Source organism: Ruditapes philippinarum, unplaced genomic scaffold (assembly GCF_026571515.1).
Source record: "Ruditapes philippinarum isolate M1 unplaced genomic scaffold, ASM2657151v2 ctg1210_1_1_1_1, whole genome shotgun sequence".
Classification (NCBI taxonomy): Eukaryota; Metazoa; Mollusca; class Bivalvia; order Venerida; family Veneridae; genus Ruditapes; species Ruditapes philippinarum.
The window spans coordinates 119,850-142,503 of NW_026856985.1; the positions used below are offsets into that span (position 1 = coordinate 119,850).

The window sequence follows — 22,654 nt, forward strand, 5'->3', positions numbered from 1 at the left end:
ACTGAATTTTGAAAAAACTGATGCATTACAAAAGTCTGATTTTACTAAAATTATCTTAACGATAAAAACCAGGATGATTTATACCAAGTATTATATATCACTGGAAAGGTTATTAAATTTTCTATGTGCATGCAAAAAAATTTAAGTGATAAATTAAAACAGATAATAGTGGTGTTTATTCTAAAAACACCAAAAAAACAGATGCTAACACATTACATGTAAAATGGGACATTTTTAGGGTATAAAAATGTCTGTATCTTTATTTTGGGTAATGCTATCACAAAAAAAGTTTGGGCACATTTGCTTCATAGTAAGTCCTTTGTAAAAACTCCAAAAAATAATAGAAAATGCCATATATTTTTTGAAAAAGCCTGCATTACATGTATTTTTGAAAAATTGGCCCATTTACTGTGCAGCAGGCAATATGTCAGATAATGATATATTTTTTCTTGCATATTCTTCCTTATTCTATCATATTTTAATTCTTTACCTCAATAAAAGTGTTTCATGGTAAATTACTAATGAATGTCATTTCATCAGATCTACAACTATTTTCTTAAATAGTAATATAATAATGGTGAAATGACATCATCCTAAGCATGCAGTTTCATTCTAAAATAAGTTAAACTGATGTCATTTTAAAGCATTTCACTTATAAAATGTGCTAAAATGACACCACTCATCTGACACCCACTGCCATGCCAGATAAAATTTCTGGAATGGGTAAAACTTATGGAAACACCAGTCTGGTATGCAAGAACATGTCATCCATAATAATAATATCTTGCATGAATAACAAGAATATAATCTGTCCAGAACCTTAAGTCAACAGCCTCCTTGTATCAAATTCACCATCATGGGGATGGGCTGAAACAAACTGCCATTGCTTTTAATTTTTGATTTTGTGATAATTTTAGTTCAAGGGAAGCAGTAAAGAGGAAGAAATAGTGTTTGACACTGATGCCTGGATAATGTTGTTTAGCTGCAAGACACCAGCAGAGGACCTACTCAATCTCACTGAAGTGTCACTGAAGCCTCAGTCTTCAATAAGTAGCACAGTTGTTGTCAACAAGTAATTCATTCTTTTCTCAAATTATAAGATAAACTTAACCATCGTTTGCAGCAAATAAAAATATATTTCATAGATTTTCTTTAAAAGTTCACTGCCTGTGAAGGGCTGCCTTATATTGGGGGCATTTGGTCTTTATAGCACTTTTAATACCAATGAATTGATTTTACCGTGCAGTCTCTTTTGATTCATAAGGAAATCTACATCTAAAATAGATTACATGCGTTAACATATCTTCCTCAACTTAAATACTATACTGAGAACAGTGCCTAATAATCTAAGAATTATAAAATATATCCCTTTAGGAAAGATATTTGTCTTGACAAGTTAATGGTAATGTAATATAATTTATTTCAGATGGTCAGACGCCGTGGTTCATCATTTTTCTTTAGATTTGCGTAAGAAGAGTGTAAATGTGATATTACCTGATGTAGAGGCAGTTGCTAGGTTACAAAATTTGCCACAAAATTGGACAATAGAACATGATGAGGCTCTAGTTCGCCTAATGTCAAAATATTTATCTCCTGAGAATGAACAATTAGGAAGTATTAAAAATTATGTGGATTCTATAGATGTATCATCATTCACAGTAAGTTTTAAGTTTTTTGGTATTGACTAGCATTAGGGCTGTCATTGATGGAAAATTTTGTATCAATATATCGAGAGACAAATATCGACGATACATCGATATATCGATTTTGACAGTAGATACGATGAAAAAACATTTATGTGTTATAAATTGGGATCAAAATGTTATGCAGCTTGTAGTACACATTACAAATACTACAAACTAACAGAAAGTTTTGTTATTCTTGTCACTGACATTTGAAAACGGAGTTTGAAGTTCAAGTTAGCCAAGAAAACTAGAAAAAGAGAATTCTCTTATAAGCTATATTAACTAAAAGAAATAATTTTTTTACCTTGTATCGATATGTGAAAGTGTGTATCGATATTGTATTGAATGATGAATATCGATGATATATCAATATCGCGATATTCAATGACAGCCCTAACTAGAATACATTTAAAGTCACAGCTATTATCATAAATCTGAATTTTGATGTATTTTCAAGATATTGTGCAGAGGGGAGTAAGCTGTTCAATAACATTCAAGGGAAAATTATTTTTGTTATGCAGTTTTTTGCTAGAATTATTGTTCATTATAATTTTCAGGGGCATACATGTACATTGGCTTATTTTGAATGTATGCCGAGTGCAGGTCTTTGGCCAAAGGGTCGCCACAGACTTATATATCAAATATAGCTCTTTGCTATAACTAGGGCTTTAAGGGATATCTAAGATAATTGTACTACTATTGTCTTTATCAATAGTTACGAAAATAACATCAAGTACATATATTGAATGTAAGAGACTAATGTGTACAATGTTTTAAATAGTTCAAAAGTTATTTAGTACTAGAAAAACAAAACATAGCCAGTTGTCTCTATTGCAATAAAGATGGGTTTTATTTCCTTTTGTTACAAGTGTTCTCTTTGTTATTTTTCTTTTGTTTCACCATAACTTAACATGAGATATATCATATAATCAAGGAAAATATCCTTTAAAATGATCTGTATGACTTTAATACAAACACAAGAGCTTAAATGTTTTAGTGTAACAAAAAGTTATTGTATTAACAACCAAAAAGTAGTATAGCACGATCATTTAGCTTCCTTAAAATATTTTTTAATGCGTATTCATTCGAGAATGACACAAAAATAGAATAATTCTCTCTAAAATGGCTTCCCGTTGATATACACAAGCAATATATTTTAATTTTAATTTGCTCATAATGTGCTTACTCCATTTTCTTATTATTGAATTTTTGATTTTGACATGTAAATAGGTCACACATATTCAAATTAGGTAACATCCTAAGCATAACTATAGAATCAATTAGCAACTACAATATGTTGATCGATATACACCCAAATTATTGATTTCATTTTTGAAATTTTATTTTTTTTCGAAACTCTTTTCTTTATAAATTATATAAACACGTGCGTATTGGCAGGAAGCCACTCAGTTTTCTGCTTAATCTTATGATATTAAATGTTTTATTTAGGATGAAAACGGTCCAGGATGTTTAACAGACGGGGACCCTGATACATGGTGGGAAAGTGATGGAAGTCAGGGACAACATTGGATACGTCTTAAAATGAAAAAGGGCACAATTATAAAGTAAATAATACCATTACTCAAACTATACCATTCCTTTTATTTTGGAAGTAACATGTACCATGTGTAGGATTTGGAATAATTTCATTGTTAGATGTCCAAGTTGGATATTAGAGGCTTGGTTTTGCCAACTGGCTGTTTAAATTTTTTGGGTTGCAAATGTAAAGGTCTGTAAAGGTCTTATCATCATTTAACCTTAGTGCAATAACTGGTTAACCGCTATTCAATTTATAAGGACTTAACCCATTACTGCACTAAGATGACACTCTAGTTACTTACCATCCTAAGTCGTGGAAGAAGACTTCAGCTGCCCATCAATGTATAATTTCAGGTATGAACTTGCAACTCAGTTCATAAGCTGGCGAGATAAATTTCTCACATGTAAGAATCCAAAATCTTGATCCCATCAGAAAAACAAGGTTGATGAAGCTTGGTATGTGCACAAATGGAGATTATTATTACATGTATATATTTCATCTTGTCAAAGTTCTGTTTGGTAATAGAAATGGTCAAACTATGACCTTGAATTGTGGATCCTGAAATAGCTTAGAAATACAACTGTAATACAAGATCAGTTGATGAAATGTAGAATGAGCATTTTTTTCTCTATGGTAAGAATTCTTGTGGCTATTTTGAAAGAAATGATGAATCTAAAGGCCTTAAAGGTAGTAATGCATGCATGCACATTTTGTCATTTCAATTACAGATAGGATAATTATAAAATGATTTCATGTTTCAGAAAGTTACAGATAGGTCTAGATAGTTCAGACGACAATTACCTCCCTTCAAAGATATCCGTACAAGGAGGTGATGCAGATAGTCAGAAAACTCTCAACTCTATGACCATTGACTGGTAATGTTTTTTTTTGATTTTTGAAAAACTGGCTTTACATACATAGTTACATTTCTTATAATCGTCCGTTGCTTGCAAGGGCTTCTTGATAATATTTTGTTTGTTGCAAAGAAATGTACTGTAAAATCATTATTATTTTTGTGGTTTTCGTGGGTAGGTCAACCCACAAATTAAAGATCCGGTGATATTTTATCCAAACAAATTCTTTACTTTGTATAAGGTTATTTGTAATTATTTTAACAAGATAATGAAAATTCACAAGTTTTTAGAGTCCACAAAAATTTTACTATTATTTCAGGGATTCCCAAGCGATTTGTCATTCGTTTAAACTGTGTTAGCTATATCAGGGATTCCCAAGATGTTGGGCCTCTTGTGTAAACTGTGTAAGCTATTATTTCAGGGATTCCCATGATGTTGGTCCTCTTGTTTAAAAACTGTGTTTGCTATTAGTTCAGGGATTCCCAAGATGTTGGTCCTCTTGTTGAAACTGTGTTTGCTATTATTTCAGGGATTCCCAAGATGTTGTTCCTGTTGTTTAAACTGTGTTTGCTATTATTTCAGGGATTCCCAAGATGTTGGTCCTCTTGTTGAAACTGTGAATGCTATTATTTCAGGGATTCCCAAGATGTTGGTCCTCTTGTTTAAACTGTGTTTGCTATTATTTCAGGGATTCCCAAGATGTTGGTCCTCTTGTTTAAACTGTGTTTGCTATTATTTCAGGGATTCCCAAGATGTTGGTCCTCCTGTTTAAAACTGTGTTTGCTATTATTTCAGGGATTCCCAAGATGTTGGTCCTCTTGTTTAAACTGTGATTGCTATTAGTTCAGGGATTCCCAAGATGTTGGTCCTCTTGTTTAAACTGTGTTTGCTATTATTTCAGGGATTCCCAAGATGTTGGTCCTGTTGTTTAAACTGTGTTTGCTATTATTTCAGAGATTCCCAAGATGTTGGTCCTCTTGTTAAAACTGTGTTTGCTATTATTTCAGGGACTCCAAAGATGTTGATCCTCTTGTTTAAACTGTGTTTGCTATTATTTCAGGGATTCCCAAGATGTTGGTCCTCTTGTTGAAACTGTGTTTGCTGTTATTTCAGGGATTCCCAAGATGTTAGTCCTCTTGTTTAAACTGTGTTTGCTATTATTTCAGGGACTCCCAAGATGTTGGTCCTCTTGTTATGCTCCCCGAAAAATTTCGGGGGAGCATATAGTCGTCGGGTTGTCCGTCCGTACGTACGTACCGAATTCGTGTCCGGCCCATAACTTTGTTATTTGAAGTTGGATTTTAATATTATTTGACAGAAATAATCACCATATTGAGACGACGTGTCGCGCGCAACATTTGGGTCGCTACCTTGAAGGTCAAGGTCACAGCATGACCTTGCAGCAATATCGTGTCCGGTCCATAACTTCATTATTTGAAGTCGGATTTTAAAAATATTTCACAGAAATGATCACCATATTGAGACGACGTGTCGCGCGCAACATTTGGGTCGCTACCTTGAAGGTCAAGGTCACAGCATGACCTTGCAGCAAAATCGTGTCTGGTCCATAACTTCATTATTTGAAGTCGGATTTTAAAAATATTTCACAGAAATGCTCACCATATTGAGACGACGTGTAGCGCGCAACATTTGGGTCGCTACTTTGAAGGTCAAGGTCACAGCATGACCTTGCAGCAAAATTGTGTCCGGTCCATAACTTTGTTATTTGAAGTTGGATTTTAAAATTATTTCACAGAAATAATCACCATATTGAGACGACATTTCGCGCGCAACATTTGGGTCGCTACCTTGAAGGTCAAGGTAACAGCATGACCTTGCAGCAAAATCGTGTCCGGTACATAACTTCATTATTTGAAGTCGGATTTTAAAAATATTTCACAGAAATGATCACCATATTGAGACAACGTGTCGCACGCAACATTTGGGTAGCTACCTTGAAGGTCAAGGTCACAGCATGACCTTGCAGCAAAATCGTGTCCGGTCCATAACTTCATTATTTGAAGTTGGATTTAAAAAGTATTTCACAGAAATGATCATCATATTAAGATGACGTGTCATGCACAACATTTAAGTCGCTACCTTGAAGGTCAAGGTCACAGCATGACCTTGCAGCAAAATCGTGTCCGGCCCATAACTTCCTTATTTGAAGTCAGCTTTTTAAACTATTTCACAGAAATGATCACCACAATGAGACATTGTGTCGCGCGCAACATTTTGGTCAAAACCTTGAAGGTCAAGGTCACGGTATGACCTTGCAGCAAAATCGTGTCCGGCCCATAACTTTGTTACTGGAAGTCAGATTTAACAACTTTTTCACAGAGATGATCACCATATTGAATCGACTTGTCGCATGCAACATTTGGGTCACTACCTTAAAGGTCAAGGTCACAGCATGACCTTGCAGCAAAATAATGTCAGGCGCATAACTTCGTTATTTGAAGTCGGATTTTACAACTATTTCACAAAAATGATCACCATATTGAGACAATGTGTCGTGCACAATATTTGGGTTGTTTTTACACTTCGAACTTTGTCTGTGACATTACTCTGACACAACAAGAGGTATACCTTCCTTTGTCCAAAACCCATTCGGGGAGTACCCAGGTTCAACCGGCTCTTGTTTAAATTGTGTTTGCTATTATTTCAGGGATTCCCAAGATGTTGGTCCTGTTGTTTAAACTGTGTTTGCTATTATTTCAGAGATTCCCAAGATGTTGGTCCTCTTGTTGAAACTGTGTTTGCTATTATTTCAGGGATTCCCAAGATGTTTGTCCTCTTGTTATGTCTCATTTCGAAGAAAAGGGGGTATATTGCTTTGCACTTGTCAGTTAGTCGGTCCGTAAACCAAATGGTTTCCGAGTGATAACTAAAGAACCCTTAGGCCTAGGAACTTCAAACTTGGTATGGTGATTGGTCATGACCAGTAAATGACCCCTATTGATTTTGGGGTCAAGGGGTCAAAGGTCAAGGTCACATTGACATTGTAAGCCAAAACGGTTTCCGATCAATAACTAAAGAATCTTAAGGCCTAGGAACTTCAAACTTGGTATGGTGATTGGTCATGATCAGTAGATGACCCCTATTGATTTTGGGTTCAAGGGGTCAAAGGTCAAGGTCACATTGACCTTGTAACCAAAACGGTTTCTGATCAATAACTAAAGAACTTTAAGGCCTAGGAACTTCAAACTTGGTATGGTGATTGGTCATGATCAGTAGATGACCCCTATTGATTTTGGGGTCAAGGGGTCAAAGGTCAAGGTCACATTGACCTCTTGGGTAAAAACGGTTTCTGATCAATAACAAAAGAACCCTTAGGCCTAGGAACTTCAAACTTGGTATGGTGATTGGTTATGACCAGCAGATGACCCCTATTGATTTTGGGGTTAAGGGGTCAAAGGTCAAGGGCACATTGACCTTGTAGGTAAAAATGGTTTCCGATCAATAACGAAAGAACCATAGGCCTAGGGACTTCAAACTTGATATGGTGATTGGTCATGATCAGTAGATGACCCCTATTGATTTTGGGGTCAAGGGGTCAAAGGTCAAGGTCACATTGACCTCTTAGGTAAAAACGGTTTCCGATCAATAACTAAAGAACCCTTAGGCCTAGCAGACCTGGGGTAATCATTAATTGTAATCATTGATTTTGTAATTGATTACATGATTACACTGTAATCATCATGTAATTGATTACCTTGCCCAAAATTGATTATATTAATTGTAATCAATCAATTACAGCCTAAATCAAGACAGTAATTATGATTACATTTTGATTGACATTGATTACTTTCAGATTTAACAGAAAACTATTTAAATTCAAAGGATGCCTTTATTTTACATGATACAGTTTAATTTTTGTTTTAAATTTATACTGTCAAAATCCTCAATTAAGACCACTATTCAGACTAAAACAAAGTGAATAGTCTAATCTTACATACTTTAAGACCATGGTCTACTTTAGTCATTTTGTATGAATAAACAATATGTATATTAACATGTACCTACAAATACATTATAAAAGACACTATCAAAAAATGCTTTGATATTTAATCTGATAAAAAGAAAACATATTTCTGAAGAAATTTAACTTTAATTTTACAGTATCACTTATTATATGATGTACATAAATCAAATAAAAATTTAATTTTTCAAAAAATAAATGTGCTGAATGCAACAATGTACCACTCTAAAATGGACCTTCTCACCTAATTTCATACAATAACAGTTTTTCACACCTTTTGAAATCACAGCCCTCAAGCAGATCATAGCAACAAATTTAAGATCTTGATAGATGTTGACTTAATTTAAGTGTTTCATTAGTCACATTAAAATTGAAACAAAAATTTGGACTGAATATGGTGGTCTTAGAAGTGAATAAGCAGGTGGTTAAATCTGGATCATGAAACCATTGGCATAACAAACCTTTTTAAAAATGGTCCTAAATGCGGGGGTGGTTTTTAATTCTGGGGTGGTCTAATGTACATTCAATGTAATCAATTATCAATCAATTACTCTCTTAAAGTAATTGTAATTCAATTGATTACAGAGGCAAGTGTGAGTAATCAATCTTAATCAATTACTATAAAATCTGAAAGTAATTGTAATTTAATCAATTACTGATCAATGTAATCATCCCCAGGTCTGAGGCCAGAGCTGCATTAGTACTAAGGGTGTAGTACTTAAGTACCAGTACCAGTACTTGGCAAATTATGCAGTACCATTACCAGTACCAGTACTAGATTTTAGCTCGGTACTGCAGTACCAGTACTTTTTCTGGTGAAGTAATTAAGTATCAGTACCATTACTTTTATATATTCATCAAAGTTTGAATAAATACAGTGTCAAAAAAATAATTGCAAATATTATTCAGCAAAGAAATAAAATCATAATTTACTTTAAAGCTGCATGCCTCCAGATGACCCAAAATATTTCAAGAAAATTAAACTTGGAAAAAAATTACTACAACTTTGAGAAAAGTAAACAAATTAAAGATTCAAGTGATAATTTATATCTTATGTGCAATTAATGACTGTATTTTGTAGTATTTATCACTATATTTCTACTGCGATACTAACGCAGTAGGGGCTATTTATGCATGTTTTGACCTCTTTTTGGTAATTTACGTGGATTTTAAGTGCCGATTGTAATGTGTCAAGTACTTTCTTTGTTCATTTAACAATATTTTACCTTTAAATACATTTTCAAAATTTTCATGAAAATTAGGATGAATCTGGAGGCATGCTGCTTTACTAAATCTATGTTGTGTATAATTTTTGTATTCATAAACTGAATTGCAACTGTATTCACATACCCATCCTCCTTCTCCATGTGATAAATATTATTTTTTACCGTGGCGTGCGTGTGTTCGTGTGTGTGTTGGTGTACGTGTGTGCGTGCGTGTGTGCATGTGTATGTATGTGTGTTTACTTTCTCCCACTATGTTATGCACTAATTTCAATGTTTCTATGTATGCCATTGTCATGTGATTGTAAATTTGTATCATATATTATTTGTTATAACGAAAAGCTTGTAAAAGTTTAAGTTAATAAAGTATCTATCTATCTATCTTTAAAGTTAACATAACATATTTACAACTTTATAGTTTTAACATACTTTTTACAAACAATATTTACAACATATATTCATGTCATATCTAATTGTTTAGTAACCAGTCAACTGTATAAATACAATGCAAACATCTTTCATTTAAAACACAACAGTCTTTTGTTGCCTTTCACACCTCTGTTCAATTCATACCAAAGTAAATAACAACTTTTTATGGTGCTAACAATATCACTTTTTTCACTTGAAATGGGATTTTTTAGAATAGAAGAAATTAATTAGTGTTTATTTTGCTCTTTTACTAGTAAATACGAAGTAATAACAAATTTTAATAAGGATATTTTAGGGTAAAGAGTTATTGAGTCTGTTTATCTTAATTTAATTTTTACTTACAGTCTTTGGTGCTTTTTATGATGAATACTATGTTAACATTTGAAGGAATATTGCAGCAAATTATCTTTAGATTTGATAACTTACTTTTTCACAAAAATAAAATATAGTTAATGTAATTTACAGCTTTATTTTATGAGAAAAATTGATGTTATTTTTAATTTTATCAAAACCAAAAGTACTGGGTAATGCAGTAGCAGTACCACTTTTTAAGACAGTAATGCAGTACCAGTACCAGTAGCAGCAAAATTTTGTAAGAGTAATTCAGTATCAGTACCAGTACTTGCAAAATCGCTGCAGTACGTACTGCAGTACCAGTACCAGTACCAGTAATGCAGCTCTGTCTGAGGCCTAGGAACTTCAAACTTGGTATGGTGATTGGTCATGACCAGCAGATGACCCCTATTGATATTGGGGTTAAGGGGTCAAAGGGCAAGGTCACATTGACCTTGTAGGTAAAAATGCTTTCAAATCAATAACTTAAGAACCCTTAGGCCTAGGAACTTCAAACTTGGTATGGTGATTGGTCATGACCAGTAGATGACCTATTGATTTTGGGGTCAAAGGTCAAGGTCACATTGACCTTGTAGGTAAAAACGGTTTCCAGTCAATTAACTAAAAACGCTTAGGCCTAGGAACTTCAAACTTTGTATGATGATTGGTCGTGACAAGCAGATGACCCCTATTGAGTTTTGGGTCAAGGGGTCAAAGGTCAAGGTCACATTGACCTTGTAAGTAAAAACGGTTTCTGATCAATAACTTAAGAACGCTTAGGCCTAGGAACTTCAAACTTGGTATGGTGATTTGTCATGACCAGCAGATTACCCCTATTGATTTTGGGATCAAGGGGTCAAAGGTCAAGGTCACATTGACATTGTAAGTAAAAACGGTTTCTGATCAATATCTAAAGAATGCTTCGGCCTAGGAACTTCAAACTTGGCATGGTGATTGGTCATGACCAGCAGATGACCCCTATTGATTTTGGGGTCAAAGGTCAAGGTCACATTGACATTGTATGTTAAAACGGTTTCCGATCAATAACTAAAGAACCCTTAGGCCTAGGAACTTCAAACTTGGTATGGTGATTGGTCATGACCAGCAGATGACCTATTGATTTTGGGGTCAAGGGGTCAAAGGTCAAGGTCACATTGACCTTGTAGGTAAAAACGGTTTCCGATCAATTAACTAAAAACGCTTAGGCCTAGGAACTTCAAACTTTGTATGATGATTGGTCGTGACCAGCAGATGACCCCTATTGAGTTTTGGGTCAAGGGGTCAAAGGTTAAGGTCATGACCAGTAGATACTTGATAACCCTTATTAATTGTTTGATCACTGGGTCAGAAGTCATGCAAAATAACCTTATCACATGACTAATTGGCTGCTGATAGGGGGCATACATGTTTTACAAACATATCTTGTTTAAATTGTGTTTGCTTTTATTTCAGGGATTCCCAAGATGTTGGTCCTCTTACTGTATTGGAAAACATGACAGAACACTATGCTATTATCATCATAAAAATCAAGGATTGTAAGTGTAAGTAGAGGATAATCTGATAATGGAGAAATCTTTTACATTAGAAACATGTCCGGCTAGCTATAGCCCATGGTTCTAATTTTGTGTCCTAATTATGCCAGAAATAATGCTTAGAGCCACTTAGTTAGTGGGGCACAAATGGTTTCTCTTCTTGATGAAATCTGAAAATTTGCTGTAAGCTGGTGTGAAGTGTGGTCAAATATTGGTTAATTTCTTAAAATTCATCAATTGGTTTCAGATAGAAATACTGTATATCAGTGTTGTTGTTTTAATTTGCGAGTATCTAAGTTTGCTAATAATGTATGCACTCAATATAACAGGAAAAAAATTAGCTGAATTTGATTTTATTTTATGCTTTTCAGTGGATTACTGATTTATCCGTGAAAATTATATTTGATAATTTCACTTTTTTCAATGACAAAACTACTTTTTTAAGATTTTCCCCATGTGGTGCCTCAATTTTATTTGTACTGACAATTCTGACAATGTCAGGTTGTTAAAAGAAATAGCAAAGCTGAAATAGATAAATGACTTAAATGTCAAAAGTAATAAAGAGAGAAAACTTACTTCTATTCATTCAAATTCCAATCACCAAATTTCGTCTCTAAATTTTTTTGTTTCGTTTTTGCAGTCTGAAAAATACATTCCTTCCTCATGCAAAACTGCTCTTGATGACATTTGGGCATATTAAAGTATCCTATGAGCAATAACTGCCGTATGCTATAGAAAAATTGAAAAGCATTGACAGCCATCACTCGTAGAATAAGTAAAACAACCCAGCGTTCCTTAGCAAGCTTCCAAGTTTTCCATTTTCCTATCTCCCTTTCTGAATGTTTTCACTTCTGTCAACACTTATTTTTTGTCTGTTACAATCCTCAAATAAGTTTTCTTTCTTTTAAAAAGGTGTATGACTAACAAATCCAAATTATATCCCTCTGAATCTTACACAATTATTTTCCTCCCATGAAATACACAACTATAAAAAATGGCTGCCGCTTACATTTTACAAAGCCAGGTCTAATATAAATTCGCAGTAAGTAACAGAAATATGGATAGATAGTTGGACTTTTTCTCCTACAAGAATTGTTTGTTTTTATTATTAAAACAAGCGATCATTCATATTTTTTTAATAAAATGAATAAATATCACCGTCATTTAACCTTGATTGGCGGACTTATTTTTCAGCTCAAGACTTCTTGTTTTTAATGAGAAATTCTGACTAAATGGGGCTCTCAATGGGGGAAACAGATTTTAATTTTAACGTTAAAATTATGGAAATTTCGGTTTAACTTGTTTTTAAGCATAAAATAAAAAAAAAATTTGTCTGTTTGTTGTGTAAGATGTAATTTTATTTCATCTCGTGAACTTTAAAAACAGTATTCTCACTCGTGGCTACGCCACTCGTGAGAATACTGTTTTTAAAGCCCACTCTATGAAATAAAATTTCATCTTAAACACAAACAAACAAATATCCTCTATGTAATACAAGGATATCTCAAGTTTTTGTAACTTAATGTCCGTCTTTAGCTTTGCTACCAAGTTTAGTCATAATAATTACATGTTTTTATGCCTAGAAACCAATGTATAAAAACAAACATTTGATACCCTGTTGTATTTTTAACTTCTTTGTACAATCTTTGTTTATAATCCAGGAAGATTTACTGGTATTTATGAAATTGTAAACATTCATTGTATATATAGCCATTTTGATAATGAATTTTATTATTTTTATTGGGCATGAAGAACATTTCAATATTGGCACTTTGTTGTACAGCTTTTACATGAACTATGCACGTTTTTGTATAAATTCATAAAGAATGTAACACTCGATTACTCATGCTATCACATCCTTGTAAGAGTTGAAGCTTCAATTTTGCACGAGAGTGATGATATATACATTGTACAATGATTTAATATAGAAAATGATAATGTTCACTGAGCAGTTTTGGTAAAAAACCCAGCTCTCAAAATTACTGAAAATGAAAAAATATAAAGATAAAAAAAAATCTGCACATAAATGACATTTTTCAGCCGGAGGTATAGACACAAGAATCAGAGATCTAAAAATAGTATCAACAGAGGAGAGAACTTCAGGCTTTGATAGAGATTTCTTCAAGGGAGAAAACTTGTGTAGATATCCTATCCTAGAAACGTACAAGGCTGAAGAATTATACTACAGATCACAGATGTTACAAAGGTAATTTCTTGTAACGAAACAATAAAGTTTTCCGTAAAAGCAGAATTTATTAATGTGAGGAAGATGTCTAGCCGGTTTACTATTGGTTGATTGTTCTACGTGTGTCCACTAGTGCTTTAAATAGTGCAGAGTGCCAATTATCATACACTGAAGGTGGTCTTTGAAGATGCCACACTAAACTGTAGTTAAGAATGTAATTTTCTTCAATAAAGTGATTTGAATTAAATATTAGATACAAAGCATCTGTAAGTGTTAATTTACAGATTTTCATGTAATAATTTTTTGGATTTCAGATCAAGATTTTAGTAAAAATTAGAGCTGTCATTGATTCATAGCATAGCATATTGATGATACATGGATATCGGATGACAAATATCAGGCATACACCGATATATCAATATATACTCCTTATTTCTTATATATAATTCACTTTCATACCTAGTAAAATATATGTTCAGTTCATACAAATATGTTGTGTCCTGTATATAAATGTCCTTTGTAGGACTTTCCCTAACCATTTTTTTGTCATCACCACTATGAAATGTGTCCATTATGTAACAACAGCTTGGTGTTAGACATGGCCACCTGCTTTTGTATATGTTTTGGTCAAATTTTCATTATTCAAAGACATTAAAATAATTAACCAAAATTATTGATTTTTACAAATGTGTATCAATTATTGATCGACAGAAAAATATCAACAATACATCAATGTTGTCTCTATCGATGACAGCTCTAGTAAAAATTTAATTTCAATTTTCAAATATGTATTTCAGGTTCTTAGAGATTGTAGATAGTGTATTACAGTACTTAGTCCCTGCTTGGGAATACTCTATAGGATCTTACAGCTCTTTAGAAGTAAGTTTCTTTATAGTTATTTATAGTATTGCACGTTTTTCATTAGATAATCATGACGTTTGTAATGTCACTTTTCATTGTATAATCATGACATTTATACAGTTTTATATACACAGCTGCTGTCAGTTTATGAAGAAATCTTACTTTCTTTCTCTAAAAAATGATGCCTGCTGTATTATAATTTCATTATAAATATTTCTGACAGGTTATATGGCCATATATTAACGGTTGTTTTTACAAAATTGTATTTATTTCAGTTTGTTAGACAATTATTACCATTATCTAAAAAGAGATTATGCCTCATAGACACATTTCTTAAAGAATCTTCTTCCGAGTAAGTATATGACGTTTTTCTTTATTATCCATAAACATTATTCACATATTATATTATTTCTGTGGACCCACAGGAAACCGAATATGCTAGCCTCATTGAATAAAATCGTTAATTTCTTACTTACTTACTTATATTAGATGAACATGATATAGTCTTGCAAAGCCATCTTGCAGTGAGCTAGACATTATTCGCACAGTCGCATTTTGAACAGTGAGTTTGTGAGAGTATATATAGCTATATGTTTGCCGCAGGTAGAGGGTTTCCTCCATAAGACAGGATGTTACATAAGATCAAAAGCATGAAATGTAACACAAACAGGTGAAGTGATTTCTTATCTAGGCACCGAGTTTTGACAACACAAACAATTAATTGGTGTGAAGATCAACTACATAGAGCTGTAATCTTGAATAATTTGTACAAAATAATTCTATATGATTTAATTTGTTGATATTTTCAGTAGACCAAGTGATATGCCTAAATTGTATATAAATCGCCGTGCTGCTATGGAACATAAATGTGACCCTACCTCTGACCCTGAATACAAGAACTCTATTTTTACGCAAATTTATGATGGACTCAAGCCTAAAGACAGAACATCAGTCCCTCTTAATTACAGGTAATATCTTTTTGTATTCATTTGCATTATTTATAAGTTTGACTGTTTGAATTTGGTTTTTATCCCTGGTGTTGCTTTTAGTTTGTAACACCCAAGGTTAGCCAAAATCATCTTTCCTCTTTCCTATATTGGCCCCATAGGACCTTATTTGTGTAGGTGTGCTGCAAAATCAAACAACCAAACTGAGATTATAATTGGAAGTTCACTATCAAAAGCTCGAAACTCTTTTTTGGACTTTTTAACTGAATTATGGCTATTTGAGAACATAAGATATTTCTAGTTTTAGATTGTCAGGTTGAAGTTTTGTGTGCAAGATCAGTTTGACCCCAATTTAACATTATCATAAGTCTTAGAAATTGTTATCATAAGTCACTATCAAAGGCACATAACTCTAGCATGGATTTTGACTGAATTATTTGCCCCTTTTCTTACTGACAATAGAATAGTTAAGCTTTTGTCTTACAGACCGCTCTTGTTACATCCATTTTGTATATGTACAGCATGTTATTGTTCTTTTTATAAAAAAAAAAATATTATCATACTCTTAATATCAATATCTTGAATATCATTTATAACTTCAGATGGTCGTATCGCTATGATCAGTGGTGGGAGTGTAAATTTGTGTCCGAAGGTGTGATAGACCAGGGCGGTGGGTTCAGGGACAGCTTGTCAGATCTGGCTGAGGAATTATGTCCATCCTCCAGTGATGGTTTAGTGCCCACACCTTTCTTTATACGTTCACCAAATCAGGTAAATTTTTACATTATTTTTTTATCACCTGTAGATTAAAAAACTGAAAAAACATTGTTAAAAACAGTATGCATAGCAGTTAAGCTGAAAAACAGAATATGTTCATTGTTAGTTGTCTTGAGGAGGTGAGGTTTTGTAATGTAACTTTGTCAGTCTTCAACTTTCAAGTTCTACTTTTGCTGTAAACATCATCTTATACTACCAAGACAAATGTGTTTTTATTAGAGCACCCCAAATTTCTTTAAACACAACTTCTGTCATTTGTGGTTTGGCCGTCAAGTGAAATTATTGAAATTTGCTAAAATTGTCATAACTTTTTTGTTTACGGATTTGATTTAAACTTGGACAAAAGAACACATATGACATATGACAAAAACGACATGTTGAATTATTCTAATACATATATGACCTTTACCTTTGATTAACCTTGACTGTCAAGGTCAAGTTATTGAAATTTGCTTAAATTGTCAGAACTTTGTTATTTATTTATGGATTTGATTCATTCATGCAGACATAAGATCAAATATGACAAAACTGACATGATGATTGATTCAAATGTGACATTGTCCTTTATTGACCTTGACTCTCAAGGTCAGATATAAAATTTGAATTACATTTGTTACCAAAAAATTATGTTATGTAGGAGTACTCTTTAAAATAATATTCTTCCACTTACGTATTCGACTTTATAAATTAGAAAAAGTCGAGCGTGTGCTCCATGGAAAGCGGTGGCTCTTGTTATAATTTTATAACATGTGTTTACTTTGCAGTTTTGTGAAGATTCCAATATAAATCGTGATGTCTATGTGCCAAATCCAAGCTGTAAAGAGTTTGCTAAATACGAGTGGATCGGACAAATAATGGGTGCTTGTTTACGAGGGAGAGAAAATCTCATCATGGCTTTACCGTCATTTGTATGGAAGAAACTTGTCGGTGAGCGAGTGACTTGGGTTAAAGATTACTCCACAGTTGATGCTGCCTCAGTAAGTGTATAATTTGTTTTTGCTGCTCTACATTGCGTTAATAAAAACTGTACTGAAATAAGTTTGAGTGAAACGTTTTACCCTTAGCCTGCTAGTGGAAACTAGATCTATACAGATGACCTGTGCAGACCAAGATCAGTCATGGCTCATCTGTGCTAAATTGCTAATATAAGTGAAATGTTTTGAGATGTTAACATCTTCTGTTAGGTGACATATGGTAAGAACTTGAACAAGAATACAGAATAATTGGTTTTGTATAGACCAAATTTGTTTGTAAATAGTCTCTGGAAATGAATTGTAGGTGTCCCAAAAACAGATCATTTGCACTTAAATAAATTTTTTTGGAAGGTTCAGAAAATAAAAGTGTGTGTTTTAGAGACATGTTTTGATAATGTTGTATCTATTTCAATGTGAAGTTCACAGACAGGTGCACCCACTTAGCATAATGGGGAGAGTATTAGATATTCAGTCCAGTGGTTGCTAGTTTGACCTTTGGCAAGGGAGATTTTTTCATGAGAATTGATCTCGGACATTGAGTCTAATGGTATTTTATCTCTCACGGCTGATTCAGAAATCATGTGAGATAAGTGGTTGGTCGCTTTGCTAGACATGGGTAATTACTGGTTAGTTATCCAGGAAAGTCGGTTAGGTGTATCGCCTGTCAAGATATGACCAAATGTGTTAAAATGTGTGTAAAACCACCAAACAAAACAGGCAAACATTCTTATCTTTTCCTTTTTGTTGAAGACAAGAAAAGGCTATATCTTGGAATAGACCCTGTGGTCTAAACCAGGAGTATATGTTAGGCTCATTCTGTTTTCTTTAGTGTATTATATACGAGTTTTACTTCTGAAATATACATAGGGATATAATCCAGTAGAGTGCCCAAGAAAAAAAGCAATTATATTCATATATTGTCCTGTTTTTATGATAATTTACAGGTTAAAGTTATAGATAATTTAGAGACTATGGAAGCTTCATCCGAATTTGTGACTATGAATTATCAATGGACCTGCACATTGAGTGATGGAAGTATTGTCTATATACGGGTAGATGGAGAGGGAAATGGTGTACCACTTAAATTTGAAGATAGGGAAAAATACTGCCTGGAAGTGAGAAAAATCAGAATGATGGAATTTGAGGAGCAGGTAAGAAATACTTGATATTCCCCTAAAAATTCTAAAAATTGCCTTTGACATCGTATGACATTGACATTATTTCCTATAAACAAGTATACCTGATGAAGACTTTTGAGTTGAAACATTGTGTTTTTTTTGTTTTTTGTTTTTTTTCTAAATAAAACAGTACATTATAAAATTGAAACTGGAGTTGATTTCTGCATTCAAACTTATCTTAAACTTCTAGAATGCTAAAATGTTTCTTAGATCAACAGTCAAGCTTGCCACTTTTTTGAGGTCAGTAATTGTTGATTCAGAAATCATATTTTTTACCTCACATGAAAATGTAACTTCAGATACATATAGACAAATAACAGATTGAAAACTGTATAATAGATTGCATACATCCCTGACTGGCTAATTCTAATTACATGCATCTGATTAGTGGATACAATAAGACTTTAACCACAAATTAATTGTTAAAAAAAGAGCACATGCCAATGTTTGAGGTTAAATCTATTGTTATTCAAATAAAATGTCAAAATAGGGATCTATTGATTTATGTATAGTGCGCATGGTCTTAGAATATGATTACAGATACTTGTCAAGGTCAAGCAAAAAAAAAATGTCTGTCACTGTCATTGTTTTCACATTACTTATCATTGAATTTGAAAATTTTGCTAATTTCAAGGGCAGATGAATAAAATATCAGAACTTTCGTCAGATTGTACAAAATTTTGTTTGATTTATACCATGTTTGTATGCTCACAATTTCAGATTAATGCAATAAGGACCGGGTTACTGAAAGTAGTTCCACAGGCTGTGCTTGATTTACTCACATGGCAAGAACTTGAACAGAGAATCAGTGGCAACCCTGATATATCAATAGAAGCACTACGCAGAACAAGTTAGTATATGTTTATAGTTATAGGTACATGTACTTTAATGTGTGCTTTTATTGGTTTTATGGTAGTTCAGTTAGTTTTAGTCTGCTGGAATGGTTAAGGGTTGTTGATTTTAAACCTTGCCACCGTGAATCAATTGGTAATATGGTAGTTTAGTTTGTTTTAGTCTGCTGGAATAGTTAAGGGTTGTTGACTTTAAACCTTGCCACCGTTTGTTCGAATCCATCTGGTTAACTTATGAAAGGTTGGTGTTTTAACTTGTATTGCTGTTCATGCCTAAAATAATGCACAGTGGCGCAAATAAAAGCTTCTGCCACCTGTAAAGCAGGAAAGTCACAATATGAACAGTGTTGATGTGTCTTAAAGAGACGGTACTGAGGTTTTTTGACATGATGGAGCTGAAAATATTTTCCGAGATTTGTGCGTTATTTGATGTAGATCTGGACCAATAACTTGTGTGCAAATTTTCAGCTCATTCTTTCAATTCATTTTTCCAGCCTTTTCATTTTTATTGTGAATATGACCCAAAATGAACAGCATTGCAACGCTTTTCACTCAAATCCAGCTATCAATCGAACAAAAAAAAATCTATTTTCAATTTAATTAAGAGCATATTTCTGATATATTTTGCTGAAGTTTCCATTCCATTTTAAGTGCTTCAGTTGATATTTTTACATTTTCTTCTTACAGACGTTTGTTTATGTTCTAATTATAGCGTATATACACTTTGACTGAGGATTTTTAGGGCTGATGGCGTTTTTATGATAAAATTGTATCGATGAACGCTTATGGATCTTAAATTAAAGATTTTCAATTTTTATGTTTTAGTCCTTTGGACCTTAGTGGAGTTCCTTTAAATCCTAACAAAAACAAAACAAACACAGTTTTCCAGTTCAGTTTGTATTTTCCACTCAAAACTTCACACCAAAACTTATATCCATTTTATGGTTTTAATTCTAGCACACTATGAAGATGTTGAAGAAAAGGATACTAGAGTCAAGTATATGTGGGAAGCATTGAAAAATTTCTCAAACGAAGATAGAAGCAGATTTCTGAGGTTTATTACAGGTAGACGGAGACTTCCAGCTTCTGTTTATGTATCAACAGCACGAGGGTAAGTGTTAACGTCTTGTACACATCTAGTACTGTTTACACAGGAATATGAAAATTAATAAGCACATTGCTTCAAAGCAACTTAAAAAAAAGAAATGATTTGAGAATTAACTTTGACTTTCTTGACGGGTTCCAGATCTGAAAGGTTATTACTATTAAAGATAGAACAAATAAAATTGGGACCAAAAACTTTGTTAGGATAAGGAAGGATTCCAGATAAGAAGGGTTCAGATTAGCAAGGCTTCACTATAGAAAGTTGGAATTGTTTGAATTTTGAAAGGTTCTGATTTCAGAATGCTACAAATCTGGCTTCAAATTGTATACATTTTCTATATTTATTATTTTTTTGTTGTCAGAGATGCTGTTGACTGTCTTCCAGAGTCCTCAACTTGTGCTAATATGTTATATTTACCAAATTATTCCAGGTATGTATATCTTGTTTACCTATTGATAATAGTTACATACATTTTCTATTTAATATTGTATTATGTGTGTGTGTGTGCATCGAAAATCTGTTTGGAGGAATTAATAGACTCTTACTCATCCTTCCTTCTTTCCCTTCAATGGACTTAACCATTCTTAACCGCCTTCATTTAATGACCTTTATCTTAAGGTAGACCATGGGTAATGCATTACCTCCACTTTGAAGAGTATTCAAATAGGCTAGAATCACTTGTAAACTACATTGAAATTGAGGGGCGTGGGTTCAAACCCCAGAGGGGGCAACTTTTTTTTTTCTTTCTTTTTTTCTTTTTATCATTATGTATTTCTTTGATCCATTATGGAAGAAAAAAAGTTTGATTTTTTTTTTGCTAAATAATGCCAAAAATATAGCAATTATGATACCAGATATTTTCAAAGTTCGATAAAATAAAAACTACACGGTAAAAGTATTTTATATTTCGCATGACCAACAAATATACCTTTGAGAAAATTTAGTCAAACTTTGAAAACAGTCCCTCATTTCGATAAATTTTAGGGATATTTTGAATAAGGCCTTTTAGATAGGGAAATGGTAAAATTAGTGTTAAAAGTGGGTGTGGTAGGGTAACATTTTTTATTCATATTAAGAGCATTTTGTTTAGAAAACAAACATTTTGCTTGTGTAATGTTTTACCTGAATGTCATTATTTGTTTCTTTACAATGAGCAATAGAAAAACAGTTTTTATAATGATGATATTTCAGATTATTTACAGTTTCCTCATTTCTGAAAATAAGCCCTTCTAATGGCAAAGTCTTAGTTCAGAAATATATACATAACTCATAAACCACACTGTACATTTTATTTAAATTTTGCATACAGGTGACCTTGAAGACATATAACTGTCCTATATTGTCAATTTTACAGTTCCTTATGGTGCCCATTACCCATGGTCTACCTTAATCCTTACACTGATAGATTGTTATAGCTCGACATTTTTTTGGAAAAATGACTTCACTTACAAAAATTAAAATAATGTTTGAACATGGAATACTTGTTTATAAATTAAATATATATTTACAGTGCCAAAATTGCTGAAGAGAAGATCAGATATGCCACTTATAACTGTATGGACATTGACACAGACATAAACGTGCTAGAGGAGTATTAAATTTCTTGAAGAGGAAATGAAGTATACATTAGAAAACAACAGGAAGTGATGTCAGCATTAGAAAAAGTAACAACAGAAGTGATGTCAGCATTAAAAAAGAAAAAAGTAATGACAACAACAGGAAGTGCTGTCAGCATGAGAAATGAAAATATAACAACAACAACAGGATATGATGCCAGCATTAGATTTTAACAACAATAGGAAGTGATGTCAGCATTCGAAAATCAAACAACAGCAAGTGATGTCAGTATTGAACAGAAGTTTAAAGTTTTTCAGAGATGCTGCCTATAGATATTGTTTACTAAGAAATATAGTGACATAAGTGACCATTGAACAATAAGACATGTCACAACAACTGAAAACTTGCAATAAAATGATGTCATAAAATTAGCATGAAGATGATTTCATAAACAAGCACCTTGTATTTTAACAAAAGACACTAGAAGACTGTTTTGTGATGGACTGACAGACAGACAGATGCTAGAAAATTGTATTGATATAATGATAGGTATATAGACCATTTTTCAGTTAAGATCATTTATTATACAGCACTGAGATCTGACTCTGTGACCATGTTTATTTATCATATTAACTTATCAC

General features: G+C 33.0%; 1 protein-coding gene across 2 annotated transcripts; it reads left to right on the forward strand.

Annotated features, from left to right (window-relative positions):
- Positions 1-902: 902 nt before the first annotated feature.
- Positions 903-22,105, forward strand: LOC132748375 (E3 ubiquitin-protein ligase HECTD3-like). 2 transcript variants are annotated; one of them, XM_060737963.1, is made up of 16 exons: positions 903-1,072; positions 1,427-1,658; positions 3,135-3,250; positions 3,987-4,100; positions 11,499-11,587; positions 13,619-13,784; positions 14,561-14,642; positions 14,900-14,976; positions 15,434-15,592; positions 16,174-16,342; positions 17,113-17,325; positions 18,267-18,473; positions 19,221-19,350; positions 20,309-20,462; positions 20,818-20,886; positions 21,967-22,105. In XM_060737963.1, the coding sequence occupies exons 1-16, from the start codon at positions 972-974 to the stop codon at positions 22,052-22,054; spliced, it is 2,166 nt and encodes a 721-aa protein (XP_060593946.1). In that variant the 5' UTR covers positions 903-971; the 3' UTR covers positions 22,055-22,105. The 2 variants fall into 2 exon arrangements, with proteins under 2 accessions (XP_060593946.1, XP_060593947.1); XM_060737964.1 differs by having other exon boundaries at positions 11,499-11,581.
- The last annotated feature ends 549 nt before the right edge of the window (positions 22,106-22,654 follow it).

Coding starts and splice junctions, on each gene's coding strand:
- LOC132748375 (XM_060737963.1), top strand. CDS start 972: ATGTTGTTTAGCTGCAAGACACCAGCAGAGGACCTACTCAATCTCACT. Junction 1,659..3,134: donor TAGATGTATCATCATTCACA/GTAAGTTTTAAG, acceptor TGTTTTATTTAG/GATGAAAACGGTCCAGGATG. Junction 13,785..14,560: donor AGATCACAGATGTTACAAAG/GTAATTTCTTGT, acceptor TATGTATTTCAG/GTTCTTAGAGATTGTAGATA.